Genomic DNA, 16,403 nt, shown 5'->3' with positions numbered 1-16,403 from the left:
TACTTTCAGTAAAGGAGGTAGCCTGACGAGCCAGACCCACATTAAAATGTAGGGTCTGGCCACTCACCGTTCGCAGTGCTCAGTCCGAGGGGCGGGATAATCGTTGTCTTTCAAATTCCCTCTGCACGCAGCGGAGCTAGTTGGCTAGTTCAAACTTTTGCCATCTTAAAACAAGCTTAACTCGTGTCACACTGTTGGCCAACAGCAACATCCATCTTATTTGTTTTCAAGTAGCAGGGAATTCAAGCCAAACCGTTGCAACTCTGCCATCAATTAAGCCCGCCTAACGACTCTATACACGATTTGATTGGCCTGACAGAAGTTTAATTTTTCGAGCTCACAAGCCAACGGAGAGTTGCTACTAGCCCTAGGGTGCGTCTAGATTTCTAGGCTATAAAGGAGGTGTAAAAAATATGACAGCGGCTGATAGAGTTCAGATACAAAGTGATAATTTAATATTGAATGGCAGGTGAATTTGACCAAAACTCTGCCAGTGTCTAGTAGACACATTTTCAAGACACCCCTGGTCTGAAGTGCATTGTACTGTAAATTATTTACCATACTGTAACTGAAAGTGAACTGTGAAGTGTTCACCACTAGGTGGTGCCATCGAGGCTTATTTCCTCCTCATCCAGGCTGACATTGTGTGCAGGCAGGTGCCACCCAGCAGCGTCCCTACCCTGGAGCAGAGACTTATTTTACCCCACAGGGGCAGTTCCATACTCAACACCTGCACCTCCTGTCTGTATTTCCCATATTTACCCAAAGGTGCTCTACATTTCCATACTCAACACCTGCATGTCCTGTCTTTGTTTCCCATATTTACCCAAAGATGCTCTTTCATACTCAACACCTGCACCTCCTGTCTTTATTTCCCATATTTACCCAAAGATGCTCTACTGGACTGGGATCTGATGACTGTGGACGCCATTTGAATACAGTGAACTCATCGTCATGGACGCCATATGAATACAGTGAACTCATCGTCATGGACGCCATATGAATACAGTGAACTCATCGTCATGGACGCCATATGAATACAGTGAACTCATCGTCATGTTCAAGAAGCAAGTTTGCGTGTTATGTGGATAAGACAGTCGAGAGTGACAGCAAGTGAGAGGGAGAGCGAGATGGGGTGGGATCAGGAAGATCAGGAACCTCGACTGCTTTACACACACACATAAACCTCGACTGCTTTACACACACACACAAACCTTGACTGCTTTACACACACACACAAACCTTGACTGCTTTACACACACACATAAAAACTAGAGATGCACCGATATGTAATTTTAGGGCCGATAACGATAACCGATATTTATTGGTTTGTTGTGGCCGATACCGATACGATAACCGATAATATTACTCTTGAAAAAAAATGATTTGGGGAAAGCATTTAATAAGCATAATTTTATTGCAGTAATTTTACCTACCACCAAATGATGGACAGAACTAATAATAATAGTCCTCAATAGTATGGCAGTCAACAACATAACAGTAGCCTAGCCCTACAGTATGTGTGGCTCCTTTAAGTGAACCTGACGTCAGTGAATTGCGAGTGAGTGGCTAGAGAGTTTGAATCGTTTTCATTTAGGACTAAACGCTCATAAACGGCTCAGCTTGGAATAAGCTACAGTATAGCGACCAAATCAGAGTTTGTGAGGGAAACTTAGTTTCAACTGCGGGTAACTGAATAAAGCTGCAACTCCTCAGACTGTATCTTACTGTATGTCCGTCTACTCTGTTGGGCACAACCTGCTGCAGCAGAAATGAAAGGCGTTAGCCCCGAAGGTTTTAATAACTTGTTATGATGACCTGTCTGGAACTGAAGCACGAATGGTTAGCATATTTCTAGGTAATAATACAAAACCCAAGCTAAAGTAATGCAAATATAATACTAAAACACAACTTAGAACTAGGCCTACTTATGTACTCGTCCCACTAACGAGTTTGTTTATTTGTTTCCCCCGACCAGCACTGTAAAGTGCAAACACACCAGCACAAGACGGCTCCGCTCTGTTAAGGTTAAATGGTGGATCATTCACGAGAGGATTTTGAGATGCAGATTGCCAAATGAACGCATATCCACAGATTTTGTTAGAGTGGTGAAATACATTCACACCGCTGACATTATATTGAGGAAAAAGTATAGCCAACCAAGCTCAAGTAGGCTAGCTCAGTGTAGCCAGACGGACCTTATGTAGGCCTATATTAGTACTTTAAAAAATATTGGCGCAAATTATCGGCCAGAATTCTGTTATCGGACCGATAATAATATTTTCATTTTTTCACTTTATCGGCTAATAATATATCGGCCACCGATATATCGTGCATCCCTAATAAAAACCTTGACTGCTTTACACACACACACAAACCTCGACTGCTTTACACACACACACATACCTCGACTGCTTTACACACACACATAAACCTTGACTGCTTTACACACACACACAAACCTCGACTGCTTTACACACACACATAAACCTCGATTGCTTTACACACACACACACACACACACACACACACACCTCGAGTGCTTTACACACACACACAAACCTCGAGTGCTTTACACACACACACACCTCAAGTGCTTTACTCACACAAAAACTGGCGCTTGTGTCACAATTACTGAAACCACTAATTCAGGGAGCCTATAGCTATTGACAGGGTTTGTGAAAACTTAAAGTTATGAAACTGTCTGTTTTACACTGTTAAAATGATAAAACACACTTTTTGCATACAGCTACTATTATCCACATCCCCAGAGCCTCTAAAGGCCTTTGCGTTACTGCTAAACACTGCCATTGAAATACACACACTCATTTATCAGTTACCTGTGCTAAACACTGCTATTGAAATACACACACTCATTTATCAGTTACCTGTGCTAAACACTGCTATTGAAATACACATACTCATTTATTAGTTACCTGAACCCAGAATGCAGTCAAAACAATCAGAGAAGAGAATTCAGCTTTGCACTTTAAAAGCGAAGGCCAATTAGGATAATCGTTTAAAAAAAACTAGGTAAGAGGAGGATTAGGACCAGGATTTCAGAAACTGTGCTTTAGCAAATGCAAATGCAAAAAAAGTAACATGGTCAAACCACTTCAAAACTGCTAAAAGGTCAAGGTGACCTCTCATGACCCATCTAGGGGTGGCAAAGATAAAACAGATGTTACTCATCTTCCCCAGGGCCCAAGCAGACACTCAAACAGACTGTTAGCATTTAACCAGAACAGCATTTATTTACCAGCATTTATTATTTGTCATTATAAGGAGTAAACATTAGCTTCAGAGTAAACATTAGCTTCAGAGTGAGCATTAGCTTCAGAGTGAGCATTAGCTTTAGAGTGAGCATTAGCTTTAGAGTGAGCAAGGCAAACATTGGCAAGAGTGGAACCTGAGCAAAGAGACCAAAACTCCTCGTCAAACACACACCGGAGAAAACGGTAAAAAAGGTTAAAAAAAAACCTGACGCTGACTAATAATAATGGTCATAATAATCACAAAGAAATCAGTAAGTGTTTTTAAGTAAACTATAGGATTTTGTGTTGATGATCTACATCTACAGGTGTCCCCCCACAGGGCAGTACTTATGTGTAGTATACTGTAGTATGGTGTTGCTGTGGTCCCAGGGTTGTTTAGTTCTTCTCCAAGGGTAGGCACAGGCCATTAGTGATGTGATCCTTAGCGACTGAGTGATCCTTAGCGACTGAGTGATGTCAAGTACATGTTCAGAGCTAAATCACCTCCACTATCTTTAACTCTGAAGGTTCTGCTACACTGTGGGCATTTTACCTCCCCTAGGTGACCAGAGAAGTCCCTCACGTTTGACTCAACAGAACACAAAGGGCATCTGTACTTTGCACTCTTTAAGCCCTGCAGAGAATCCAGCAGCTGTTTAGCTTTCTCGGCACCATCTCGAGCATACGCATCTTTCTCCTCTTGTTCCAGGTCATCCAAAGTCCAGAACACATCAACAAACTCAAGACCGAGGACGTCAGCATTCTGCACCCTGAAGAAGCCCCCGTCTGCCCAGTCACTGCCCCAGGAGTTCATCAGCCGTAGGCACTCGTTGTTGTAACTGGTCAGGGCGACAGCATGGCCTGCAAGCTTAGCACCATATGGGCGCTTGCTGATATCAATCTCTGACCTGGTCAGTATGCCACGTGGGTTGTCTTTATAGAATTGTGAGAATGAATCCCACTCATAGGGGGGATTACCTGGATTTTTAGGATCTTCCTCTGTGAGAAAGAAAAAAGCAATTACTGATCGCTTGGCAGCAACAGCCTTCACTGCACCAACGGCATCTACCTGCCTGTACTGGAGACGGTACTGAGGACACACCTCTTGTAATACTTTAAATATGTTGGCCCCATGCCACCCATGCTTATCGATCAGTTTGTCGCGGATCTCGAAAAAATCTGGATATCCACCGACACGTCCCACGATGCGTTTCATGGCCAGGTGCAGGACGGCTGCGGATGCGTTGGCATAACACGTGCCGAGCTTCTGTCTTTTGGCACCAAAGCGCTCTTTGGTCTGGTTGATGTACACGTCCACAGACACTGTCGCAAGAGCGTCTGACAGTGCATCTTGGCAACAGACTATGTTTCTTGCTAAGTCACACACGTCTTTGATTATCTCAGGGTGGTTGACCTGGCAGAAGAGCTTGGTTTCATTATTCGCTATGTCAATCTTCCAGTCTCTCTTCACAAAAATGGTCCGTGGAATCAGCTCAGTTCTGATAGAAGAGCTCATTCTAAACATGAACTTAGCAGCCTCTGTCCACTCTGGGTCCAGATTGCTATATAGCCGTAATGGATCCGATATTGATCGATCTGTAATGAAACAGCTAACGACCGTAACACCCAGAGCAGATAAGGCTGTGAGAGGCGGGTCATCCCCATCGGTTGGCTGACCATCAGAGAGCACGAAGAGGAGTTTGTGGTGTTCCCGATACTGTGGGAGGGCAAACAATTTCCTGGCATGGTTTAAGGCCTTCATAAGAGGAGTGCCACCATATATAAACAGCTTCACCGCCTCCATAAGCTCATCGACTCGCTCATCAGTCAGCTCTCTATCTCCAACAGAGCCACGGAGGATCTCCTGAGCCTCATGGACCGTCATAACTGCAGCTTCACCAACACCAACCAAGTCAGTTTCATTCCTTTTCTTACCACTTCCCTGATTGAACTCTCAGTAGCTAGAGGAATGAAGCTGTTAACAGCTCCCGTAAAAAATTAAAATACAGAACTGTCTGGTTTACTACATTGCTCTGGCAAACAATCATATACAAATCTCCTTGTGAAGTCTGGGCTCTGCTGCAACTTGTCCAGTATCATTCCAGCCTTGTCATAACTAACAGCAGAGAGTAACACATTCATTCTTGCCCACTCACGAACCCTATATGCACCATTATTTTCAAGGATTGTCAGAATGTCCTCAAGAATGTCTCTTTTGCTTCTACTAGAACTAGCACTACTAGAAGAGTTTTTTGTTGTCTTCAGTGTGTTCAGCAGGTCAAATACTTCTGGTTGGCAGGATGCTCCAACTCCTACAGCAAACACATGGTTGGAACTGGCGACATCGTTCTTTATCAGGTCATCCACCACTTTAAAGATGGACCGTGCCCAGCTTCCTCCTCTCTCGTCCACTCTGCCGCCAATACTGCTCCTCATAGACCCAGACACATCCACTAGGGCACCTGTGAGCACCGGCATCCTTCCTCAGGAGGATTTCTGAAACACACAAAATGAATGCTCAGCTCTTTCACAGCCTTATACAATATGTGTCATTTGGGGTTTAAATGTTACACATAGTTTTATCCTGCACAGTTAACATTTCCAAATGTAAAAAAGCACTACTGTTAAACTCACTTTTACATTTACAGTTGGGCTGTCAATGTTAACTCAATAATAACATAATAACACACTCTGGCTTTAACAGCTTCTACACACAGTTGCGTTCCGTCGACGCATGCCAGTGGGTGTTCCCGACGGTGGCTATGCAAATGACTTGAAGTATAACCGTAATGTGATTGGTTGGTGCCGTCCGTAGATTGGCTTGATTGGCCGGTGCCGTCTGTCGGTGCAGCAACAGCTAAACTTCTCAACGCGAGCGACGGGAGAAACGCGACGCAATGGACCCACAATTCAGTTGGGCAACGGATGACGTGAGCCCATGTAAAGTGAACGGGATGCGTCTTCAGCACTGCAACGCACGCAACTGTGTGTAGGAGCCGTAACAGAGTTAAATTGGGCTATTGTCACAGCCAGCAGGCCAGGAATGCAGATTGGACCCAAGTGAAGACAGAACGGAGGTGGGAGCAAGCTAGGCTTATTGTGTCCTCTTTCACACAGTAACCTCTTCAGAAAACTTGACATGAACAGATACACTTGACTTGACTAGACCGTTACATTACCTTACCACCAAACAGGCAAAAGCAAGGCACAAACCTCACACAAAGAACAGATGAATACAAGACACTTTAATATGTATAAGTAAGTAAGTATAAGTATATATACTCTTTTGATCCCGTGAGGGAAATTTGGTCTCTACATTTATCCCAATCCGTGAATCAGTGAAACACACTCAGCACACAGTGAACACACAGTGAGGTGAAGCACACACTAATCCCGGCGCAGTGAGCTGCCTGCAACAACAGCGGCGCTCGGGGAGCAGTGAGGGGTTAGGTGCCTTGCTCAAGGGCACTTCAGCCGTGCCTACTGGTTGGGGTTCGAACCAGCAGCCCTCCTGGTACAAGTCCAAAGTGCTAACCAGTAGGCCATGGCTGCCCAAATGTAAAATGGAGGAACGTGATGAAGACAAAAAGACCTCTTCTGGGCCTGCTACACCTACATGCGAGACCAGACTGTGGTGGAATGTTTTGATGCACTATAACAGTCAATGTGTTCTAGACTGTGTAAGGCACAGTAAGGTAAATAAGTGAGTTTAACATTGAGATAAAAAAAAGTTTATAATTCAAATCTACTGCTGTTAGGCCACTTTTAGGAAAAGATGACAAAAAAGGTCCTTCACAACACTGTCACAAATCCACCTTATTTTCCTCATTCCTCATATACCTCACTTTTTGTTGGTTTGATCTTTGGCACCCAGTGTTTCCCACAGAATTCAATTGTATTCGTGGCGTTAGCTGCAGCAGGTGTGTGTGTGTGGGGGGGGTGGGCGGCACAATGGATGTATAAGGTTTGTTTTTATTTATCTTGCAGATCGGTGGAAAGTGGACAGCAGTGGAGGACTGAATGCACCTGAGGAATGAAATATAAGTGCCTGCAGACAGTGCATAATAAAGAAGTTCATCATTCAAGGACTCATATAATAAATCAAAACAATTTCATACCTGAGTTTGTATGTTTATTATTCAAAAACAGATTTTTTTTTTGGCATAACCTACTGTGATGGTTATTTTAACGTTCCAATAATGCTTTGACTACCTAAATGGTTTTTTAAAGGTTTTTTAATTCACATGGTTAGGGGAACGTTTCTATCTAGAATTGGTGGTGCAACTGGTTAGCCAGGGTATGTATTGCTGCTAACTTATCATTTCTGCTCCCAAAAGCGAACAACGTCTGAGGTCATGCCAGTTTGTTGTAACGGTTTGAAGCTAAATTAATCTGCATTAGTCAAGACTTGCATTCGCTGTGTTTGTTCATGTAATGTGCTAATACCAGTTAACATGGACATCAGGATATCAGTGGCTAGTAGACTACTTTACTATAGACCAGCGGTTCCCAAACTTTTCCCCCTGCGTACCACCGCCTACATTCCGACTCGGCTCACGTACCCCCACCATCCGACACATAAACACATAAAAACGTAACGCATTCTATAACCCCCCCCCCCCCCCTACGTTGACAATAGTTGTCCGTTACCCGGTTTTAGGTGCGTGCATTTTGGTCAGTTAAAAAGTTATGAAAAGTAGCCTAACTACATCCACATACAATATCTTATAATAGGCCTACAACAACGCCTGACAAGGATGTATTCGTTTGGACAACATTAGGCTATACAGCCTAGAAAGGCTAAACTTAGGCTACCTTCAGTTTGTTAAATGTAAAGCCTAGCTTAATGTTACCTTTCTTGCCCATCTGAAATAACTCCTAGCTTTGCTCCTTCCCTCCTTTCTGTTTTTGTTGTTTTCAAAAACCTGTTATATCCGCGAAACTTTCCCCCCACGGACCACAGACCATCCAACGCATTCAAAAGTAACGCATTCTATTAGCTATTCCAGGCGTCATGTTTAATAAGCTGCCCTTTTTTTGATGAACACATACAGAGTTTATAAATGATATCCTTTAATTTCATGTTTCCATATCATTATGACCTGATTCGAAATTATGTATTTATTCATGAATTAATTACAAAAGATTTAACATTTTAATTTTACACCTGTCCGCCATAGCTCTTTTCATCTCGCTACCCCCTAGAACAGTGGTTCTTAACCGGTGGGTCGGGACCCAAAAGTGGGTCTCGGAGCTTGTGGTTAAAAAAAAGAAGAAATCGCCCATTTCAAACAGACTTAAATTGAGACGAAATGGTGCAGAATCCACAGTGTGCGATGTTCACAATTGCAGGAACTTGAGTGAAAATGCCTCATAATAAAGTACACCTGTCAAAGACAGACCTGTCAAGTACTTTAAGGTGACATCAGGAGTTGGAGACTTCACAAATGTAATGCCAAACAGCATGTTCCAAACAAATAGGCCTACGGGCACTTCGCCTTTCTTAGCATGTAGCTCACCAAATCTGTTGTCTTGAACGCTATAAAATATATATGGGTCGTGACTTCATGAACATGGAAAATTGTGTGTCCCAAAGCCAGACCAGTTAAGAACCACTGCCCTAGAAGCAGCTCGCGTACCACCGGGGGTACGCGTACCACAGTTTGGGAATCCCTGCTATAGACTAATGAATAGTATCCGCTCTCTGTGGTGAAGTGGTATTAGTGCTTACTGCACTGAACATTTTGCCTCCGCAAGACTTTGAAACCCAACAAAACCTTTGTTGTTTTACTTTGACACGTTCCTGTTTGCACAGCATTTTGTGTGGATAATGCTTTAAGGGGACATGCATTATACATGAATATGTGATTTCCGCGTGGTTTCGACAAGATCTTTCTTCATATTCTTCCTGAAAATGTGAACCTCCGGCACTCGAGGGGCGGAGGCAGAGCAAAGCGCTGTTAACAAGTAGGCAGGGTCTTGTTGAATATTCACTGATTTTACGCAAATATCACAAGTTGACATGCTCACCATCTAAACTGGAACACCGGCTATACATTGTAACAATGAAATAACAAGAGATATAGTATAATAATTGTGGTAAATAAGATAACCTACATAACGGTCCCTTACACAGACCACAGGCGGTGAAGTGCTGTGAAGCTTTATGTCGGTTAGCAATGTCTAGCAATAATAATTTAGGCCTAGTTGTTTTCGCTTGATACTCTGTAATAATGTCAACTTTATTCAACCCTGATCACGCCATTGAGCTGAATTGCGTTGTCGATCTCGAATAAAGGGGAAGTTAAAATCGAATGTCAACTGAATATCAAACGTCCAGCCAACTTCCTGAAAACGAATTTGGGCTTGAATCGAAGCTCTGGATGTCTAGCAACTAAGTGGAGGAGAGTACAAATGAGATCTGTCACCGTACTTGGATCTATCGTATATTTTGATTAGTGTCGTTGTTTGTCGCAATTAAAAATACCCTCAAGGGCCGAATTACATTATTATTTTGACATTAGGTCGCGGGTCGGAATTGTGCCGGACGGGGGCCGGGAGCTTGAGACCCCTATCCTATTTCATTTCACTTTGATCATCTGCGACTATCTTCATGTCTAATGTATGTCACAGCGATTTGCCTCTCGCGTGAATATAGCGTCTCTTCCGCTGGCAAGCTAGCCTGGAAACCAGACTCTCTAGGCTTGTTTGAGATGGACTGAGTCTGACTTGGTCTGGCTTACTACGTAAACGTGATCTTCAGAGGCTAGCCGGGAGGAGCTACAACAGAGGGCAGCTGATCCCGGACAGACAGTCTGCCTGACGTGACTCGCGGGAGATATCGCGGAATGTTGTTTGCAATAAACACAGCAGAACTTTCATTCTTACTCATTAAAATGAGCATGATGACTGACGAAATAAATTCTTATGATGTAGTTTAAATAAACCACTGTTGTCATACAGTTAACAGGCCTGCACATAAATGCAATATCAAGTGTTTCCCCTATATGTGTGTCTATCTATTTAGCCAACAGCAGAAAATAACAGAATATCCAAACGTTTTCAGTAGGCTAGCCTACCATTGTTGCAGAAATCACGTATAAGAAGGTATCCCTTCGATTTCTGTTTATTTTCCCATATTCCAACATAAGGAAGCAGCATGAGACTCCCGTCATAATCGTCATGAGGACATTCCTCCCAAATGGCCCTATCACGTCTTTGAACTGACGTCATGAGGGCGTGTTTTAGCTCGTGCAGCTCGTGGAAGGCAACTGCAAGATCTGTCTGCAGGCTAAGACTCCTGCGATATTTTAAAGTCATGTGACATGGTGTCACGGTGGTAAGTCCCTCCCCGGCTGACAGAAGTCGGACAGAATTTCTAACCAGCAAGCATTGCGTCCATCCCAGTATGCATTGTGTTTAACCCAGCATGCATCACATCAAGTCAGATCTGCACAGATCTGCCTCAAGTCGAACACGCCTTCTGACTTCGCAGAGAGTCTGGCCTAGATCCATAGGCGTTCGTTTATTTCCGGGTGGGAGGGCACAGTTTGAGGTTTAAAATCATTGGAGTTCCTTAGAACCGCTTTGAACCAATCACTAACAACCGGCGTTTCGTCATACAGAGAAGTTTCTCTGCAGCACGCCGATAACAAGCACGGGTGCATCTTATCAGCAAACAATCTCACGTTTCATCTGCGTAACTCTCGCCAAAATGCATCATATAGTGTTTTGTGAATGTACCCAAGTCAAACTTTAATATAAATGCATAAGTATGTCCAAAGCGCCACTTTTAAGCTTGTATGCGTTGTCGTTTTCGGGTGAAATTACCTTTTGAATGAGATTCAATAGGGCTACTACTTTTTTGATACAATCATGTCAAAATCGCTATTTTTCAAATACTATGAAGGCTCGACACAACATGAAACTTTGATCGAAGTATCATCAGTGTCTCTACACATGAACTCGAGCATTGAGAACATTGTTCGTGTACACAGAGTTTACTAAAAGAGAGGTTTTGAACAACTCACTTGTTTTTTCTGCTTGCTACCATGTTGCCATCTTGCAAGGAGTGAGTTGTCCAAAACAACGAACAATGTTCTTAATGCTCGAGTTCATATGTAGAGACACTGATGATGCTTCGATCAAAGTTTCAAGTTATGTCGAGCCTTCTTAGTGTTTGAAAAATAGCGATTTTGACCCGACCATGTAGTCTACTAAACTACAGTTTGACTCGGGTATGTTCGTAGCCTATTTCAAGTGACACAATCTATGACTAAAGTCATGACTTCGTTCATGACACTCCTGTTAATAGGCTAAACTATTATTTACATTTGCTCAAAGTATAGTATTTCATAAGTATAAGCCCTTTTCGCTCCCTACGTTGATGTATTCCAAGCGATCTGCTTCAGGGGCGGGGACGTAGTAATTGAAACACCATAGGGAGGGAAAGTGAAAACCAGCGCCCCAAGTGGTTGCGTTCCTATCGAAGAGCAGCTCCAATGTTAAGTCCCATAGACCTATTTTTTTTTTCAAATATTGTGAAGCCAAATCAGCGATGTTATCCACCAAAAATATTTTTCAGTGTCTATACAGTAATAATCTTCTAACTGTGAAAATGTCAGACACTATTTTGCCTTATTTAAAAAAATCGAAATTGCTCCTTTTGTTTCATAAACGAACTACAAAAGAAGTCACGTGACTATACCCTTCAACGTTACTCACGTTAGCATGGTTTGTTTATTAGCCTGGTTAGCATTGACACTTAACACTTACTGTCAGCTCTTCATGTGAGTAGAAGCACAACACCAGTTATCCAGACATAAAGGTTATCACCACGCTGTTTACATCACCTTCCGTTATTACAAAAATATGTTAAAGGAATTATCCGGAGTAAAATGCACTTTAGATCGATTTACGGATGATTGGGGGTGCATACGTTGAGTTGACATCAAAATCATGTCATTCGGATGTGTTTTGAGAAAGTTCGATTGTACCGTTTTCAGTCACATCTCGTAGCCTGGAAGTGAGCGGGGCATTTCAATTGCGCCGCTACAAAACGCTATTTTTATACCTCTTCTACAGTTCCAAACAACATAACACTTACGTGGTAGTGAGTAGAGGGTCCCTAAAGCCAAACCGAAGTATCCCGAGGTCTTTATGTGGTCGAATAGAGAGTCCAGAATGAATTTCATCAAGCCAGTACCTTTCCGGAAATGTTGCCATCTTTGCTGCCTCTTCAGGGGAAAGTCCGTAGGAGTCTTATTGCTGAGTGTGTTGTAACACGCTCTGGAAATTCACAAAAAAAACATAGTCCAGTCCATACAACTTCATTTCAATTTCGAAAGAAATACTGGACTATGTTTTTTTTTTTTTTAAAAACGGCGACGAAATTGTGAATTTCCAGAGCGTGTTACAACACACTCAGCAATAAGACTCCTACGGACTTTCCCCTGAAGATGGCGGCAAAGATGGCAACATTTCCGGAAATGTTGTTTGGAACTGTAGAAGAGGTATAAAAATAGCGTTTAGTAGCGGCGCAATTGAAATGCCCCGCTCACTTCCAGGCTACGAGTTGTGACTGAAAACGGTACAATCGAACTTTCTCAAAAGACATCCGAATGACATGATTTTGATGTCAACTCAACGTATGTACCCCCAATCATCCGTAAATCGTTCTAAAGTGCATTTTACTCCGGATAATTCCTTTAAGCCAGTTAAGCAAATTGCCGTATTGATCAGTTAAAGATTAAGAGCCCAAACCTGTGACATCACATGCAACTGTAGTCCATTATCACCATGTTACGGCAAAAACTGAAAACAACTCAACTAATCCTAAAATAAGGTATGACCACTTGAAGCAATAGAGGTGACCCCAGTGCCTAACATATGAAAGGCATTAAATTAAGATCCCAATGTGCACCGAGGTATATTTTTTCTAAAAAAAAATCCCATCCACTCCGCTAAACTCTAGGTACGCAACCACTAGATGGCGATGAGATTACTTTCCCTCCCTATGCCTGGGTAGGCTACGTAATCGCTCTCAGGGACGCCCTCTGTTCACTGGTTGGTCGGCTGCCCAACTGCCGAAGTAAACGAGCGTGAATCAACCTATTCCAGACGGAGTACTGTAGGGAAAAGCAATCGACCGGAAGTACGTAGACAGGCCAAGGCCACGCTACTGGCCATAGATATATATACTGACTAGATGTCGCCTTCGGCTTCTCAGCATGCGTCAACACCGCCGCCATCTTGTAGCGGGGATCTGAAGCTCTAAACTAGTTCTCCCGTATTGTCAGTGTTACCTATTTAGCGACGTTTGGCCATCCCCAGCGACAGAAAACCTTTTTAGCTATTAGTGACAAATTTGGGAACTTCTCACAATGATGGCAAACTCGGTTTCGTTGTTGTTGAAACGTAAGAAAATCACTTTTCTCATGGCTTTGTCATTTGTGAATTAAGCTACATCTCGTTTGCCCATAGCATTGGCCCATGATTAAAAAAGTAACGACTGGCGTATGAAGTAGCAGACCACGTTAAAGCACGGAAGTAAATGTTCTACAGATCTACAGCAACTTCTGGTAAGATTACAACTTACACGAGTAAACGAGACGAGAGGTATGTGGCCTCAACGCAGAGCCTGTCTACGGAGAGCCTGTTTACTTTCATTGTATCGAACCTGGTTGCAGTTCACTCATTGTTCCTCTAGGGACCGCCGCTTGCTAGTGCAGAATGAATGGGAGTCTATGGGGCTAGATGGGTAAAATGTATCTTTATTATCGTCAAAAGCTTAGTTTTCTCTAGACTCGACCATAAATACATACCTGTCAGTTGGAACAACCCAAAAACTAGATAATTGCTTGAGATTTTGACGATTAATGGTGATTTTATTTTCGCTAGATCTTTGCTCAGATTGACGTTAAAGCATTATGGAGGAGTGGGCCACCGCGGCAAGATGGCGTCTCGATTAACGCATTCGTTCCAATGAACAGCAGTAGTCAAGGCGACATCTAGTCAGTATATATCTATGGCTACTGGCAAGCTGCAGCATGCCTCGAGCAGCGCATCCTGTGTTCCAGGATGACCAGCATATTTAACGGATTCAGTGTGGACAGAGATCGTTCAATGCTACAAGCCAGTCGTCGCTCACATGCAGTTCAGGGTATCTGCACATTTTCCAAGTGCAAATTTAAAGACTTTTAAGACCTTTTCAAGACATCTAAATGGAAAAATTAAGACTATACCACGGCAAAAAGATACATACGACAACTTAAAATTGTTTTATGCAATAGTTTTTTTCCCCTGCTAATTTTAACCCCCACCCCATTTTGGATGTCTACAGAAGTTGCCACATATATTTTGGCGAGAAAGAAAAATAATTGTGTGTGAATTACCTTCACAGCTATAAATGCCCAATTTTAGGGTCTGGGCTGCTTGCTTTTGAAGCTGGCTGTACATATCTGGTTGTGATTACTGGCTGAGGCTGAATGTTCTTCACCTGTCTGTAGTAGCCTAGGCTACTTGCCAGACACATGTGCACTGGACTGGATTCCCTTCAATATTTTTTTCAAAGTTAGACTAAGCTATTTAAATATTTTAATAGGCCTACTTTATATAATTTACTATGTGCATCTATTGTCCCATATGCAGCACAGCAATTTAAAGTTAATCCACGACTTTACATTTTGCATACCTAATAAACCAACCAAAGCTTGACTGAAACATTGTAAAACCATTGACTTGTTTTAAATTAATTAAGAGACAGGTCCTCCTCGGATCCTGCTGTAAACTGCTGGTTTCATCTCAAACACGCACGTATTATGAACGCACGTTTTATTTTTTATGTAGCCAGTCGCCGACATTAAAAAAAATGCAGATTCACAACTTTTGCGAAGTAGGCCTACTGGGAAAGGCTGGCAAGCAAGCTGTTGACAGATATTACAGGTATTATAACGTAGACAGCTATTTTCTTCCCTAGGCTAGGCCAGCAACACACGCTGGAAAGATGCAAACAGATCAACTTAACATGTACAGTATTTCCTTCTGATTGCGAAAACGTTTGTTTTCTTTTTCTGTCAGTCTGTGGTTCCTTCATTCGCAGCAAATTATCAGACGAGTGACAGAAGCACTGCGCATAATTTGACCAGCAGTCTTCGCGTCCATAGTTTGTGAAACCAAACCATGATGCCCAGCGCAACTCCAAAAAGGACAAATGAGCGTCCGGCTTATGGCTGCACCGGACAGGGCTTTTAAAATCCATAGGCTATGTCCTGCCTAAATTTCCAACGTATGTCCCCCAACTGGCTTACCAACTCTTTCTCCCGCTCATTCTACCACTCACGTAGGCTACCTGCGTATCGCTCAGGCCTCGGCTACACCACGAAAACGTCAGGCATATTTGTACATATTATTACCGTTTTCACACCTTTAACCACACCCGTGAAAAACATCTTCATTCTGCAACCACTACACTTCCTCCCGTTGCCTTATAGTCACTTATACAATTGCGTTTTAAATAGGCCTACACGAAAAACCGGATGGATACATTGCTCTCGCTCTCTTGCACTTGCTGGCGGTCCCATGCGCAAATTTAATACCTCCCTTTCAAAAATTAAAGACATCCCAGACAATTTAATACTTTTTTAGGCCTTAAAAACCGAAAGTTGTATTTAAGACTTTTTAAGACTTTTTAAGGATCCGCGAGAACCCTGGCAGTTATATGTTACACATGATGACAAGAAGTAATTGGAAAATGCCATAACAAAAATTACTTTAAGAATGCTGAAAACTATGATATGCAACACAAACACAAACACATAGCACACTTCATTATTTTGTAGAATTGTAGAACATCAGTTCACTTACCTTTACAGAATAGCTGCAGATTACAAGAAAGATTTGGAAAGAAACAAACTTCAGCAGATAACGCGAAGGTCATGTGTAGATAGACTGCAGTGGTGATTCTACCACCGCATGGGCGTGAGCATCCTCCAATTTGGGCATGAGCAGACGTAGGAACTTTCACTTTCAATTTCCTGTAACTGTGTGTTCTTGGTCATACATGGGCAACATACGGCCCGTGGGCTTTCCCTGACCGGCCTGCAAATCAATATCGTTGTTTTTATTTTGAAAGCGACTGCTATTTGTACG

At 42.7% G+C, this 16,403-nt stretch overlaps 1 protein-coding gene across 1 annotated transcript; it reads right to left on the bottom strand.

Annotated features, from left to right (window-relative positions):
- Positions 1–3,246: 3,246 nt before the first annotated feature.
- Positions 3,247–16,209, bottom strand: LOC143109427 (uncharacterized). The gene is made up of 2 exons (XM_076272161.1): positions 16,119–16,209; positions 3,247–5,750 (listed from the first exon to the last, which is right to left on the bottom strand). The coding sequence occupies exon 2, from the start codon at positions 5,137–5,139 to the stop codon at positions 3,715–3,717; it is 1,425 nt and encodes a 474-aa protein (XP_076128276.1). The 5' UTR covers positions 5,140–5,750; positions 16,119–16,209; the 3' UTR covers positions 3,247–3,714.
- Between the last annotated feature and the right edge of the window lie 194 nt (positions 16,210–16,403).

Source organism: Alosa pseudoharengus, unplaced genomic scaffold (assembly GCF_046254945.1).
Source record: "Alosa pseudoharengus isolate Yale_2024_CS ecotype anadromous, Long Island Sound unplaced genomic scaffold, YU_APseudo_1.1 YU_APseudo_1.1_scf_7, whole genome shotgun sequence".
Lineage (NCBI taxonomy): Eukaryota > Metazoa > Chordata > Actinopteri > Clupeiformes > Clupeidae > Alosa > Alosa pseudoharengus.
Note: the sequence above shows the minus strand (reverse complement) of the source record. Positions and strands in the feature narration are given on the sequence as shown.

What these genes read in the sequence shown, in the direction of transcription:
- LOC143109427 (XM_076272161.1), bottom strand. Translation starts at nt 5,139, where the DNA reads ATGACGGTCCATGAGGCTCAGGAGATCCTCCGTGGCTCTGTTGGAGAT.